Here is a 16250-nt window from a genome sequence, read left to right as displayed (position 1 = left end):
AACCGTCTCTTATTTTACTACTTTTCAAGTTAACATGGGGAGGACACGAAAATCCTAATGATTTCTGGAAATCTGCATCAGAAGTAACTTAATTTAAATGAAACAAACCCAAACCCATAGGCTTTAAATGAAACCACAGATACTGCACAGACAGAACAGCTGTCACTTATGTTCACAAATGAAAATAATGAATTTCACACTCGCCTGGATTACAGATCTTCGCTGGAAGGGTTTTGGAGACTTACAAAACAGCATCATTATGACATACTTACAACAGCAGGTGAGGGGACGTGGATGCTGGGGACAGACCGAGGACGGACGTGGTTAGCCAGGTGGCACAGAACAACGCCGTCGGTGAGAGCTGCTCCAAGGTCACTGGGCAGTGACACTTTCAACCGTGATTCAATATTCTGTGAGAAATGAACACAGACACTAAAAGTAAGCGCTGGTTTCCTCCGACTGTTTCAGTCTGCAGAACATTTTATAAGAGCAGAAGCATTTGCGTTACAACTCCCTGTCTGTTCTCCAGGCTGTTTGGAACAGCTTTCTGAGTAACACCAAGATGGGTCCTGCACTGTGCTGGGCCAGAGCTGGACACAATCTGGGAGCACTTGAGTCCAGTGATAAACAGTTTTCTTAGCACAGCACAGGGGACTAACACAACCATTCTTCAAAAGTAATAGAAATCAGGGTCTAAGAACAATATTCCTAATCCTTCGCATTCTCAGCAAATGGTTCTGCAAAGGGAACTGAAAATAATTGTCAACTGGAGGACAATATAGCTAATAAAAGTCTCAGTAAAGAAAAAAGCAGACAATTACTTAGTATAGTTTCTAAAAATGATGTAGTTAACATTTGTTTAAGGGATGAACACAAATTCAAATCAGACTTTACTCCAAATGCTGTGCAAATTTCACTGAGTTGTTAAGTTAAATCTATAATTTTAAGTATATAGAAAAGATTTAATCTTACCTAGGAAGCAGAACAAGAGAGAGACTGCACATAAAGCATTCTGAGATAAGAGATGAAAGGCTCTACAAACACTGAGTTTTGTTTCATTTTACTTAAGAGAGCTTTCTCCTTTTGGAGAGAGCAGATTGTCCTCACTCTGACCGTTTGCACAGAAAGAACTCTCTATCTGGGATGCTTACAGCTTTTAAAATCAGCTTTAGAAAGGAATTCTCGTTTATTGAGAAAGCTCAGAGCATGAGAGCACTTCAAGGAATCCCTTCACAGACAGCACAAGTGTGCCTGGGGCAAAGCAGTGCCACTGTCATGGGCACAAACCAGGGCATACTGGCCCTTAACAAACAAAAAGCCTGAATGTAAGGAAGATTTTTGCCACAGATATTCTACAATTAACTAAGGATAAACAAGACCAAGAGTCAACAGGTAGATTCAGAGCACACAATAAAAGTATGCTGGTAGCAGTCCCTGCATGCCACCTGCTTTTCTATAGGCTTTATAGCAAAGATGAAATTTTAAAAAGAGATTAAAAGGAAGGACACTGAGGGAGCTTCCCAGGGAGCTCACCACAAGTATGAGGGGTGATAAGCAAAAGATCAAAAAGATCTAAAAGCAAAGATCACTGGCCAGTCGGAAGCAAGAGATAGTGCTGCATATTTCCTGCAGATGAACTGAACTTAATCCACAATAGAAAAAGACCACCACCACTGCCTCCATCTGAAAGAAACACTCAAATTGCACAAGGCCATTCAATTTGGTCGACTCCTCACCATAACTGGCTCAGTGCAATCAGTCCAGAACACAAGGGCAGCTTTAACGCGATGGCACACAGCGCATCTACTGAGAGGTTCACTGGCTTTGTCAGCACTTACCTTACGTAGCTGCTCTATTAGCTCCAGCTCCTCCTCACGCTGCTTGGAATTCTGCCTAACTCTAGTGTCTGCAGAATCATTAGCAGGAGACAAGGCACGGGAAGATGATGAAGCAATCACTGAAAGAACAGCATGAAGAGAAATCAGTAAGTATGGTTTGGCTGACTGCCCTCCGCTGCTGCATTACACACGCACAGTGTTCCAGAATGGGTACAGGGAATTCCATTTCACAAATCTGCTTCTTTAAAAGCCTATTAATCTATCAAACTAATGACCTGCTAATCTAAAAGAGGTGTTTCCTAACACATCTTCTTTTCCCTTTAGATTTTGTTGTTTCTGTTGGCTACTAATCATTCACAAAAAGAGGACAAAGTTTTGAAAGATGAAGTATGTTGAAAGAGCTTAGCCTTTCTACAGACTTTGCAATTTTGCCATATGCTGCTACATACAGTGCAAATTCTACCAAGCTGCCTTTATAACTTGTTGAAGGCTTGTGTGGCATTTCCTTGCTATCTTTTTAGGCGTAAGGACAAGGACCAAGAAGAACAGATTCCCACATTTTCACAAACACAGTGGTCGTTCACGAAGTATTTATAATGCCACATGTTTACAAACGGAACCCTAAAGCTAGTTTGATGATAATGACCTGAAGTAACAGAGCAGTGCAAAACCTAGGTAAGGCAAACGTTAATAAAACATAATGCAAAACAAGCTAATTGCTGAGTTACATAACCTACCTTTGTTTGCTTCATCCCTGACAGCTGCTCGAAAAAGGAAACTCTCGGGTCGCTGGGAAGGGTTTCTATAGGAAGGCAGGGCTGCATGACCAGGATGTGGAGGGGAAAGGTGGACTAAACAAATGTGGGAAGGCACAGGAAAGGAAATGAGGAAGAAGGAAACGGTTAGAATTTAAATAGGAAATGGGTTCAGCAACGTGGTAATTAAAAAGAACAAAATAAAATTTAAGATAATGACAAAATAAATTACATGCATGCATGATAAAAGCATAGAGCAGGAAAAGGCACTTTCAAGGACACTCGCCATGCAAAGCACATTCCACATACCACTTCCAACAACTGTTCTGACTGCTGCTGAATGAATCTGTGGGCCAAAGCCTACACTGTCCCTGAGGACACGCTTCAGCCCTGCTGCCTCTCCCCTCGTGTGTTTTCAAGGAGACCCAAATAAGTGGGTAAGCTCTCAAGCACAGCAGTGCCACATACGGCGCTCCCTTCTCCTCATAGCACAAACGTGCAGGCAGATATTTTGATCTCGTTTTTCAGAAGCTTTGCTTCCTTTCCCTGTTACCTGTCTGAGTGGTGGGTGAGCCAGGAGAGATGGTGGATCTGTCATCACTCTGTAGACAAAAAAGTAGAAGAGCATAAATGGTCCTAATCTGGAAAAAGTTGTGACTACATTTTCACTATTTGCTGTGTTTTATATAAGACACCATCCATCTAAACATACTTCAGAATGAAAAGCCAGATGTGAAAAACACAACATGTTGTTCTCCAAGTCTTATCCCTGCAGAAAGCAGCTTAACTTTTTTATTTGCAGAAATGCCACAATTACTCTTTTCTGAAGAAGTGACGAAACAGCACTGACAGTGCAATGCTCTCTTTGTTTACTCCTCCTCCTCACCAAGATGTTAAGTATCCTTTGCAGAGGGGGCACAGCAAGAACAGCTAATTAAAGAACATGCTAAACTTGCCTAACAGCAGCATGGATAAGAATACACACTCTGACACCTTGAAAATAGAAAACTGCTATTCACTGAATATCCATTTCCCTAGCGAAATACACTTTAGTCTGACTGTAGTACTTAACACAGCCCAATTTCTCACGATGAATACATTCAGAATAGCAGTTTCCACAAAAGAAAATTATAGGATACCTATACTCAATGGGAAAAGCAAGCCAGTAAAGAATACAGTAGAAGTACTTCTGATAAACTCAACTTTGTTAAGAGAAAATCACCTTATAAATAAAAAGCAACATCAAAGACAATGAGGAATCCCTTGGAGCAGAAGGGTTACCATGTTTTTTTTAGCTTAGACACAGCCTAAAGCTAAGATGAGGTCATAGCTACTACGGTTTAATCATGTAAATCAGATTCATACCCTACCTGAACTTCTGACTAGAAGCTGACATACCAACATCTGTTAAAACAGATGTGTGGATCCAAGTTTTTTTTGTTGGTTTTATTGGTGAATGATAATAGCAAGAGATACCTTGGCAGGACTGAGGGCAGAGGCGTTAGGCAGGGCAGTAGCACAGCTGTCTTGATTCAACCCTAAGAGGGACTGAATGCAGAAAGAAAGAGAAGGCAGCAGCAGTGTTAGCAAGCAGCTGGTAGGGCACATGCACAGGTGGAACTGAGTAGCCAAGTCAGAAAGGTAGAGGTGATCATGGTTATGTACTCAGAAACACTCAAAAAGCAAAAGGCAGGCACAACAGGTATTTGCTTTTCAAACAGATTGAATGGTTAAAGCTTTCCTACCCTCCTGAACTTTCTGGCTAATGAGCTTGGGAGGTGAAACTTTCCTATTTATACACAACAAAGTGCCATCAGAAGCAAAACTGAACAACAAAGCACTTCCTAAAGAAACACCTAAAGTAACATCTATGCCTCTCATTCCAAAAGGAAAGCATACCCTCTAACAGCCCATCCTGAGCCACTAATCTAAATAAATACTTTTCTTTTTAATGTTTAAAGTCTGCTATGCATTTGTAGTAAGTTCATCTGTCAACTCTGTAAGATACTCATATTTAATGGGCTAAAGGACAAACGTTTGTTCTGCCACTAATACCTAATGCTGATCTTTGTGAATTACACATGGAAGGAGATGTTACAAACAAGGCAAACCTTACACAAAAACCTTCATGCCCCATGCAGACAGCAGCTGATCCTCAGAACAGCCTCCTTTGCAGCAGTGCAGAGCTAACTTTTTTTGCTGGTTTTATTTGTTTGCTTTACAAGTTTCAAAATGTTATTTCAGCAAATGTAACATCAGCTAGTTTAGCAAAAAGCAAAGCAAAACAAAACAAATGGTGGTGGTCTGTGACATTAATGCAACTTTACTGCTGTACAAAAAGAGCAGGACAACCTTGACACAGACTAACAAGCAGCAGTCAGGATCCACAAACCCAGCAGTGGGCAAAGGGGGAAAACACAGCACACAGAGGGTAAGAGAAGCACAACAGCAACACAGCGCATGCTCTTCACCTGTTTGCGAGTCCCTGGCCTTCTCTTAATGGTATTGGTGTTATTGTCAATCTCAAACACAAAGAGAGGCTCAAAGCCATTCTGTCAAGGACAGCGAGGAAAGAAAGGGAGGAAAAGAGGAAGAAGTGAGGCAAAGAACAACCATAAGAGAAGGTAGCTGCAATACAAGAAGAATCAGGGTGCTGCAATTCTGACTTAAGACTGCACACGCTGCTCTTCATTTGTGTAGGTGTAGCAATGAAGTTAGAGAAATGTCCCCAGCCAGAAACAACTTTAGATAGAAAGAATGCCAAAACAGCCCAACTATGACTCTGCACTAACTAAAAATAAGGCTATTTTACATCAATTTGATTGTCAGTTGTCTGAGCATACAAATGGATGATAACTGTCTGAGAGAAACCTCCAGGGCACAAGTTAGCATAATTCAAGTCATGCTTACTTTACTCATGCTGTTATTACTTGTAGCACACTGGTGGCCAAAAGGCTTAACTTGAAAAGTCTCAGAGATCTCATGTGTTAACGGTGATGATGGTCCCAGATCACAGTTGAGACCACAAGAAGAAAACACAACGAAAGCAGCCCACAGCAGCACTAACATGAGTGTTACACAGAGGTCACAGCAGCTGCCTGGTGCCCACTGGGCATTTCACAGGCTTTGTGACAAACTGAGAAGCAGTTTGTGAGAACAACAGTGGTACCTTTAGTATCCATCTCCCAATAACCCACCTTGTAACGTACAGTAGTAGAGGGGAAAAAAAGCTATCTGGGGAAAGATGAGATTCAAAAGCAGGCAAGATTGAAATCTGAAGCGCTGATGCTGTATTAACAAGCACTCCCCACTGCAATGAGACTACTCCAATGAGAATGGCAAATGGGATATGAGTAATACAAGACTGAGTTACAATCACTGGCCCCTCTGAGAAAACCTACAGTGTATTTCCTCAGCAAAGGTGTAGTTAGTCTGGCTGTTATAAATCAACACAGTGAAATCCATCACAACACGCTCTCAAGTCCTATAGCCAAACCCCACTTTGCATCACATTGCAGGGATGCAGAAGGAACAAGCAAGTAAAAAATGCTCATAAAAGGCATGGGAAAGCCATTCTGTGAGCTGAAACAGACTGCCCTGAAAGTACCTACTGATGGGAAGGAATGACCAGAGCAAACTGTACAACACAAATGCATTTCAATTTGTGTTAAATGGCAACAGACAAGAGGAGCAAAAGAAATGTGATGAGATTTAAAAAGGAAAATAACAGCTTAAATTTGACTTTTAGGAATTTTTCTGTTGAAGAGGTAACGACACCTGAAGAACTACCAAAATAAAGGAGAGCTCACTTGCATTCTAGGTAACTATTAATTTTTTTTGGAACGATTAGTGGAAAATCCAATAGACAGTATGCAGCTTTATTGGCATGCAGTGTTGAGAAAGTGCATGAGTTTCTATGCAGTGCATAGAAAATGATACAGATAAAAGGATGTAAATGGAAAAAATGTACTGAACTGTCATTAGCAAATGGTGCTTTGATATGAATGCCCCTATGCTTCACTGAAGGAAAAAAACAGCCTCAGAACTTAGATCTAGCTACATTTCAAGCCCATAGGACAGACTTATGTCCTATGGGCTTGATGTCCAAGGAAATCCAACAGAATTAAAAAAGGTAGAAGTATAATTTCAACTCTTATGACTACTTCTGTTTTTTAAGCAAACTAGGGATCGACTCCTTGCTGTTAAACAAGTTTTTTGCCACACAAAATACAGTAGTGGAAAAAAAACAACTGCTGCAAATTCATGAGCTGCCCAGAGCTACAAGTTCCAGTTACAACAATCCCTACAAGCAGCTGTCCTGGCATCTGTCATCATTAGACACAGTATGCATTTCCATTGCAGCACAGATACGCAGATCATACTTCCATAGTTCAGAAAACCAGTGTTTCATACACTGAAACCACGATGTATGGGTTGCAGAGTTTAGAGCTGCTGAAAAAGAGCAAGAAATCCAAAGAAAATTTAATGCAGAAACTGTTTTCAAATATGGTTCCAACTTTCCCTGCCAGCCCAGCCACTTCTTCCCCCCAACCCCTTTTTTGTGCAAAGATTTAATCTGGATAAAGGAACAAAAGAAACCACCGTGAATGGAAGTTCAGCAAACTGACTGCTAAAAATTCCAAGTATACAACCTAGAATTCAGTACAATAAAAACCACGGGATGACACTAACAAATAAAAGGGTCCTTAAAACGTATTATCTTTGAAATACATTCTAAAGATGAATTCACTGTCAGCATCAACACTTCACAAAACCCACGTCTGCTCTCCTGGTTCTTACAGCATATAAATGTGCTTCTGTATTTAGATTGGCTGAGTGTGATTTCTGTCAACAGGCACATGCATGATCACAACACATTCTTTTCTGCCCCCTCACAGTGCTGGGCATGAGGACAGCAGGAACACCAACACGTCTGAATGAAGAGACAGTAAACACTGAGCAACACGTTCTGAAGAGATGTATTCTGAGAGCACTGTCTATAGAGAATTTAGGTAGGTGATGGGGATGCACATGAGCTAAGAACATGAATCCCAGGCATGCAGTCATGCAACAGCAGGCAAATCAAGTGTATTCTCCTTCTACAGACAAGGATTGTGGCATTAATAATATTCTTTAATTATGTTGCATCAGGAAGATGCCACAAAAGAAGAAATAGCATAAAACATGAAGTACATAAAAGTTTTCCTTTTTGCTAGTGTTCAAAATAGGTAAGTAAGACATCTTCATCACTAAACAGCAGCAGAGAATGAGAAATAGTTCAGACTTCTAGCACTTATCTGTACAGCAATATTTTCCTCTTGCTGTGCTGTGATTCTCAGGACACCAGTCCATGCCAAGCACTTGGTGCAGGATGCAAACAAAGCTCAAGTGGGGGCTGTATTCAGAGCATCCAGTTGTTTATTTGACAGTGGAGAGCTCATCAATTAGTAAGCAAGCTAAATGGAGGGCAAATCAAAGTAGAACTACCAGAGGTCAATTTTGAATTTTATAAGTTGTTCTTCATTAGTAGTAATTTCCTTCTGCTCTTAGCAAAAAGTTTTAATTATTTTGCAGGAAAACATCTCTGTATTATTAAGAAACGGCTGACAGTACAAATATCAACATACTCAAAATAAGTCACTTCTGAAAAAAGAGGTCATGTTTTATGCTATTTAGATTAGATCTGAAAGAGTTGGTCTAATCCAAGACAAACGTAACACATCATTATTTTTATGTTCCAGAATCTGCCACAGAACAAAGGCTGTTGCGTGCAGGATCTTACCACTAACAAGGCACTATCATCAGTATGCTGAGACCTTCTGGATGGAAAGGGACACTGGGAGGTGGGAGAGATGGAGTAATGTCAGAAACAAACAGAACGACACAGCTGTGAACAGACAGACATTTTGGAACACGTGCTGCTTGTTTATAGCACTGTGAGGCATTGCTTCTACAGTTCCATACAGTAGCCAAAACTGCGTAGGAATATACAGCCACATGACCCAGGAATTACAGGGTACTCCTATCACTTAAGGCATCAATTATCCTGCTCTCTGTGTTGTCTCAAGCACATACAGACAACCACGTATTCAATTTTTACCATGGGAGAACAAAGGACCCTTTAAAAGAATAAATTCAGAACAAAAGAACATTAAGAGGAGCAAAAAGGAGCAAAGACTATTTCAAATATCCCATGTTTTAGTAATTTTCAAAGCAAAAATAAGGTGAAAAATGCTTCTAAAGAGAGAATTATGCTTGCATTAGTGAATATATAAATAAACTTGCATTATGCAGTTAAAGGTTTTGATCTGATTAACACTGCCATGTGAATTAATTTCCCTCATGTACGAGGGGATGGCAAGCAGTAGAAGAGCACTTATTACACTGAAATGTGATGCACACAGTGAGCAGATGTCATTGGCTCACGTCTGTATATTTTAGAAGACTGAGCTCTGCGTCATTTCTTGTCCCCTTCTCATTGCCTTTGACTATAAAATGATACTAAAAGAAAGTTCTTTTCTTTTGTTTTGAATAAGCAAACAGACCTCAAAATAAAAATAGCTGATCTTTCTGGGATAACTGGAATTACAACAGGCAAATGGGAGGAAACTGATCGACAAACGAGAAATGACTGCACCACAAAAACTTGTCTGAATACTCCCATTAGAAAGTGAACTGTATTGCTTCCAAGCAGCATCTTGAAATGGAACGTGAAATCTATTTTCCGTATAGGACATAGAAAACATACAAGAAAGCAAAACACTCAGACAGGCAATCTGCACGAACAGAAGGAAATATTAAACGGGTCCATAAGGGGAGGTGTGTGCTTGGGGTGTGAACCAGGGGCTCATTAAATGTGAAATGCTATGCTATAACCCAGTCCTGAAGTGTTCTCCACAATCAGGAAAACCTCTGATTTCTGAGATAGCTTTCTTTTTCCCCTGGAGAAACATAATGCTCTTATTGGAGTCTTACCTCGCTATCCAGAGGACTTTGTTTTTGAGGACTTAAGGATGCTTTTTGCTATACAGAAAGAAAAAAGGAAAGATCAATTTGAAAGAATAAGACAGGGAAACAAAAGCTCTGAATATTACAGCATAATTAAGAAGCGTTTTAAAACAGAAATAGTCCTAGGTCTTAAATAAAACATGCACCAGGCTGATTGCAAGTTTCCACTAGCTGGAACTTCACTAATATTATTAGTCAAAAGCCAGCCTTTATATTGTATGAAAACAAAAAGCCCAAATTGTTTTTGCATCTTAAAGAGGCATAATAGTCCCCAAATACAACCCAAGGGAGGAATTCCATTGCTGAGAACAAAGTTCTCATGAATAACAAAGGCAACAGAAGAAAAAAAAGAAGGCTTGTCAATGAAGATGCATTTTGTTAAGTTTTTAACTGCAAGACTGAGCTGATTTTCTTTGATAATTAAAAAAAAACACACTATTTTCTGCAGTATTACCAGGGGACTTAAGATAGTTGTGTTAATGAAAAGCCTCATTTCATAGGCAGCTCAAACACTAGCTGCTGCTTCATTTGCGTTATAAAATATCACGCATGCCCAAGAGTGCAGCATCTAAGTGTTAATGACCACAGCAATTCATTTTCATTAAAGAAAATGATAAAGGTTTGGAATAAACTCAGGACTAAAGGAAAGGTACCTTAACAAAGTCGAGAACAGCTTCTCTCTGGATCTGCTTTGTTCTCATCCTTTCCTCCTCGTACTGCAGTGCTGCTAGCTGTGCCTCCCGCCGGGTTCGCTCTATGTGCCTGCGATGCAGGTCAGGGTCTGTGTTGGGCACCTGGAACAAAACAGTGCACTGTGCTGTACTGATAGAGCTACAGAGGTTAAGACAGATGGGTTACAGAGAAACAGTCTGCGTCTTACAGCTAGCCTAAGTTTGGTTCTGCATCACACTTAGCCAGAAGAGTAAGACAGAAGAGTTCAATGTGTTACCTGACTCTGGTGACTTGATAGAGAGAGAAAGTAAGGTGAATCAGCTGGGAGTCTGCCAAATGGAAAAAGAAAAAGTATATTTTCAATCTTAAATTACGAAAATGAAATCACACAGAGTTGTCAGTGATGCACATTTATCTTATTAATTCTGTAAGAGAGGCTATTTAGTAAGATGTTAAACTGCTGCAATAAGAATTTAACTTCACTACTTCATGGTCGACTCAGTGCAGTTATTTCTACCTCTTCTCCTGAACTGTATTAAAATGCTTCCACAGCTCAAAATGTATCAATGGCTTTGTACATTTGGCTTATTACATTGAGATATCCAGTACTTAATACTCATTCTACAGGAGCTGATTAAGTAACCACTCCAGGAATTCTCCAGATGATCCTCACATAGAGGAACAACTGGTTACTATGGCTAGCAAAGAAAATAATTACAAAATATTTAGTAGGAACTACACGTTTCTTCTCCCTACCTCTCTGTCCTGTCCACATAACTCCTTAGTACTTGGTGATGCTCTCTGTCCTGCATCAAATTTAGAGTTTCAGGTCTTCGTAATTCAGTGTCCCTGCAGGCAAACACCAGGTGGAAGGGGGATTGGCCACTCATGCATAAACACTACTGTCAGATAAAACCTCCTCCAGATTACAGCTGTTTGTAAAACTAATTGCTCAGACAGTTAGCTTCAGACAACCACAAAGGTGGAATTTAAGACAGCTAAAGAAAATGTTGTGATACCAAGTTAGGTCGCAACTACTGCAGTTCATAATTTAATGGATGTAATTTCCTTAATTATCAGAATGATTTCAAAACACAGGAAGTTTGAATCTCTCTTAATATTACGTTCTGGAGATTACAGGCCTTTTTGTTCCTGGAAAGAACAGCATTCAGGGTTCAACTAAGTGCCAGGAAGTGCACTCAGAGCAGAGTGCGCTCAGTGCTGCTGTATCAGAAATGCACCACAACCCACCCAGGGGCAACGACTGTGTTTACTGAGCTAAATCAACCAATGTAAGTACTCTTAAGATGAAGCTTGCATTACATCCAACTCTTAGAGAGTTTTAATGGCTCCAGCATGTTAAAAAAAAAAAAAAGAAAAAAAAAGGGCTGCATGCATGAAATGAGTTATAGTGGAAGCAGTGTACAGCTTGTGGATGGCACAAATGAAATATCTGTCTAATATATACTTAAAATTATATACATTAAAACCTACTAATTGTCATATGGCTGTTTTTCCATAATCTCAAGGGCAATAATATTATTTGTTTTCAGTGCCTTATTAAGAATTTTGCTCTGCTGCACCAGAATACAAGCAAGCTCCAATTCCCTTGGATCCTTAATAAACAACCTACACATGGACATCCACTGCCATTCTCAAGTTAAATTTTGCTAACAATGGATACTCTAGTAATCTAAAGTTCCTTTATCATTCAATCTGCACACGTAGGCAGCAGCTTACTGCTGACTAACTTGCCTTCTCACCTTGTTTTCTTCAGACGGAATTTCTCATTTCTTTAATTATTTCTATGTTAACCACAAATGTTCAAATGGGACAAAGTATCATAAAACCAAAACCAAATGGACCTTTCAAGCCAAAAGCATTTACTTCATTTGAGAGAGCACGTTACGTTCACCCCAAATTATTTTATGCCTTACTTATAGACTCTACAGAGTAAGGAATGCTGATATGTTCTGAAGGAGTTATCCTCCATTATACCAACGCAGCTCCTATATTTACACACTGACTGCACATTTCAAGACCCCTGTTAAAACACTGCCATTATTCTGGAAACACTGACACACTACTCTTGATTTCTCGTTCTCTTTGAAGACCATTTTTAAATCATCACACTTTACTGACAGTGCAAATAATGACATACTGAGAGCTTGCAGTTCTCTCTCTTTAAAATATTCCTAGTTCAGCTGAGCTGGTTTTCTGCTGATTGCTTCGCATTCATTTTCGCTCCACAGAATATTGCAGTGTTTCAACAGTATATTTAAGGTTCTGTCAGTTTTGATTTCATGTTATCAAAAACCTATCAATTTTCTTATTCTCTGCTCTTTCAACAAGACACCCAAACCTAACCACCTCATTCATATCCTGTCCAGTTCTGACCCGTATTTATGGATAAAAATTTATCTGTTGTTTAATCAAAACACAAATTAAATCACAGAAAGCATATATTACATCTGTTTAGAACTACATGCTTTAATTTGGCAGATTTTTTAACCAACTCATTTAAATCTGAGCATTGGTACAGAATAGTCAAGCCTTTTGATCAGTGCCATGACTACAATACGAATTCCAAATCCGGAGTAACAACATATTTGTAAGTGCCATGCATGTTTCCAGTGAAGCAAAAGAAAACATCATTAAAAAAAAAAACAGAAAACCATCCAGTGAAGGTGCTCTGGATTCACCACAAAACTTTGTAGAAACCAGTGTTAGCACATCTCTTACCTGTTTTGTTGTAAATACCGCCTTGTGTCCTCAGCCTTCTGAAATTCTCTAGTAGATCCTGGCTTTGCTGGTGAGCTCTGTGCAGACAACACAGGAGACTGAGTTAGCAACACATCCAGAATAATGTACATTAGAAGTCAATGCATCTCATTGTATAGCAACACTTCTAACAAGCAGTATTCAAGATATCCAAGAAAGAACAACAAAACGCATCTCAGAGATGTTTTTACTTCCAACTAGGCAGACTCGATATACAGAATACAAAGCTGATGCTCTCTTATGATGCCTACGACAGGTCACAGGAGAATAAAAAAGGAAAATATGAGATGAATACCTACAGCTTAATTTCAGCTATGAAGTCATGGATCTCATTGGGAACAGAGACATACTGCTCCTGGTGTTATTTTTCAACTTTTAGTTATACCCACTAACATAGAAAAATGGAAACATTAAGATTAAGTTGTCAGTTTTCACTTGCTACATTGCAATATAGTTAGCCTTCTAACTTGCAGAGCACTTTAGAATAGTCATATTTTTAGACATATTGTAAACAGCTTCATTTTTATGAATATAGAACCTCCAGCTTTTTTGACATTAATCACTTTCCACTATTTAAAAGTGAAAAGCCCTTGCACTGCGCTGCCAGCAGCTGCCTTTTCTGAGTTCTGCTCATTTCTATACTTCAAATGGCATCATTTGATATTGCACTTGAGATCTCCAAAAGGAATGCGTCTCCAATGGATGTTTGTGCCACTGATGTTTAACATAGCAACCAATAACACAAAGTGGACAAAACAGTGGTGATCCTACATGAACACTACAAGACCCACACGATCCTAAAAGAGCCTCGATTTTCTTTTCCCCCCAAAAGTAAGTATCTTTCTGCTTCAAAACACACAATGATCTGAAAGGACACGTCAACTGCAGCATAATAGGTACTGTTTAAGCATATCAACCAGCAACAAAGATTTGCTCAGACAGGTTGCTTATGCAGCATATGTAACGATCTGCTGAACTGTGAAGCTGTGCACGTAGGCACTACTTACACAGAACAGAAAAAGAAACGTGATGGGGCTAAAAACCCATTGCTAGAGTTTGATTTCTGAGGAGACTCCGCCACGTCTGCCATCCAGAAGTACACAGCGTTCACAGCAGAGGCTGCTGCAGTTGGAACAGAGATGTTTTCCAGTTTTGTCCAGTTCTGCATCTGCATGCTGTGGGTAAATAGGTGCACGTACTGTGACTCTCAGGAATTAGATGGCGGTTACGGAGATTTCTGAAATGCAGCATTCCAGTGCAAGTACTACATACCAGCTTGAACAGAAAGATACTTGAGAACAAAAATGAAAAAAATACTGTTTAGACTTGTTGGGAGGAAAGAACAAAGAGGTTTTTTTGTGTGTGTGTCTATGTATGTGTGTGTGAAGTGTCTGTGAGAAGAGAAAATAGGCCAGACCTACTCATGCCTGTACCCAGATATTTGCAAAAAGCTGGCTGGAAAACCTTCTAACCCATCTCAATAATTTTACCCACTGCTCTTTTAACTCGATGCTTTTGCTGACTGAGAACAGCTGCATGCCAGATTGATCTCAAAGTACAACATTTCCTGCTCAGACAGGTGACTGTAGACGTATCCAAGTCTGTAACCTGTGGTGACATCTCAGAGCCCTGCTCAAAACTGAAGGAGACAGAAACTGTTTGCAGTTTATAGTGGGCTTTCTGAAAAGTCTGAGTACTGAAGTTAGTCTAAACATAAAAATGTATGTTCATGGCAATAAGTTTCCTTGTAATCAACAAGAACAGCCAAATTAATGAAGCTGCAAAATTCACGTAGTAAGTCTTTAAGCTGACAGTGAGCATTTTTTCCCTTAAAAAAGCCATTTATTCATTAAGTGATTCATCAGGTAAACATGAACATATTAGATATCACCAGTTATCATTCAGAAGCATCAACTCCTGTGTTTTCTGATGATAATACTCCTCTGGAAAACCATTCACTTCACACAAACCTAAAGCACAAGGCTTGCAAAAACCCACAGCTGAAGTGTGGCTGCTTTAGACTCATCCCACAGCTCCCAAAGGACACTCAGGAGCAGCTTAACACTTCAGCCCTGAACCTCCACAAAGCTCGACAGAACCCTCAATCAGACCAGACCATACTAATGTCTTTTTTTTTTCCCCTCTATACCTGTGAGGACAAGAAACATTAATATAAACACAAAGGCTTTCCTGTGGCATGTGAATTTAATTAAAGTAAAAGCACCACCTCATTAGAGATTCGCCGCTGGTCAATATATGCCATGAATTGTGAGCTGAGGCTGTCTGAGTCCACGCACTTGGGTTGCCTCACCTCTTCCTCCTCCTCTTCTGTGGCACAGCTATCAATATAGTCGATCTGATCGAGATCGTGTTCCACTTGACATACACACACAAAGGAAACACCCATCATTAGACGACCAACAGGAGGAGAAAATAAACAACACAAAAACAGTGCCAGGAACTGAGGTCCTACTGGCTTCCTTCCGTCTGGAAAGCTCAGCCTCAAAGGTGTTGGATCCTGCCTGGCCTGCTAATGTCTGTTAAACATCAGATTTTGAAGTGACAATAAAATCCATGGTTTTCAGAAAGCAATGGGAAACATACAAAACGTAGTTCTGAACTGCTGGCTGTGGATACTTCAGCAATAACCAAAAATCAATATTATAACTGTCTCAATGCTGAAAAGCATCTAACAGACTGTGCAATGGTCTGTGTACATGCTGAATTTATTTCGTTTCTAAATCATCTCCTTCAGACAAATTAGGATGGATATCACATAGCTCTCCTACTGCAACAAAACAGAGGAGCATGACCAGGTTATCTGGATGCAAACGCAATGATTACAAAAAGCGTAAGTGGAAATAATGGAACATTTTACAGAAAGCAACAAAACCCTCGAAAACAACATAAAATAACACAGAAGTCTTATTTTACGTACACAGAATGCGCATTCTGCCCAGGAATTCTGTGTCATGACACTGAGTAAACTAGCTTAGTAAAAAATCCAGTGCGGTGGTTACAGGGAAAGCACAGCATCACAGAATGGTAGGGGTTGGAAGGGACCTCCAGAGATCATCAAGTCCAACCCCCCTGCCAAAGCAGGCTCCCTGCACCAGGTGAACGAGCACGAGCTCCTTTTCTGAGCACCAGAGCTTTCCTGTCCTTGAAACTCTCCCCAGACTTGCTCTAGACTCTC

General features: G+C 40.0%; 1 protein-coding gene across 6 annotated transcripts in view; it reads right to left on the bottom strand.

Moving 5' to 3' along the window:
• Positions 1-16250, bottom strand: part of LRCH3 (leucine rich repeats and calponin homology domain containing 3) — a 52409-nt gene that overhangs the window by 11079 nt on the left and 25080 nt on the right. For 2 of the 6 annotated variants that reach the window (XM_090147450.1, XM_090147451.1), the window contains exons 9-21: positions 15282-15430; positions 13016-13092; positions 11030-11122; positions 10551-10602; positions 10255-10395; positions 9569-9616; positions 8376-8429; positions 5065-5145; positions 4070-4141; positions 3147-3195; positions 2576-2689; positions 1839-1957; positions 273-410 (exon numbers count right to left, since the gene is read on the bottom strand). In XM_090147450.1, coding sequence (XP_090003576.1) covers positions 273-410; positions 1839-1957; positions 2576-2689; positions 3147-3195; positions 4070-4141; positions 5065-5145; positions 8376-8429; positions 9569-9616; positions 10255-10395; positions 10551-10602; positions 11030-11122; positions 13016-13092; positions 15282-15430 — 1187 coding nt within the window. The remainder of the gene's footprint in view (positions 1-272; positions 411-1838; positions 1958-2575; positions 2690-3146; positions 3196-4069; positions 4142-5064; positions 5146-8375; positions 8430-9568; positions 9617-10254; positions 10396-10550; positions 10603-11029; positions 11123-13015; positions 13093-15281; positions 15431-16250) is intronic. The other 4 variants (XM_090147452.1, XM_090147453.1, XM_090147454.1 and 1 more) reach the window with 4 other exon arrangements.

Source organism: Phasianus colchicus, chromosome 10 (genome assembly GCF_987193195.1).
Source record: "Phasianus colchicus chromosome 10, bPhaCol1.hap1.1, whole genome shotgun sequence".
NCBI classification, from domain to species: Eukaryota; Metazoa; Chordata; class Aves; order Galliformes; family Phasianidae; genus Phasianus; species Phasianus colchicus.
The sequence above is the reverse complement of the archived record's forward strand: the minus strand, read 5'-3'. Positions and strand labels throughout refer to the sequence as shown.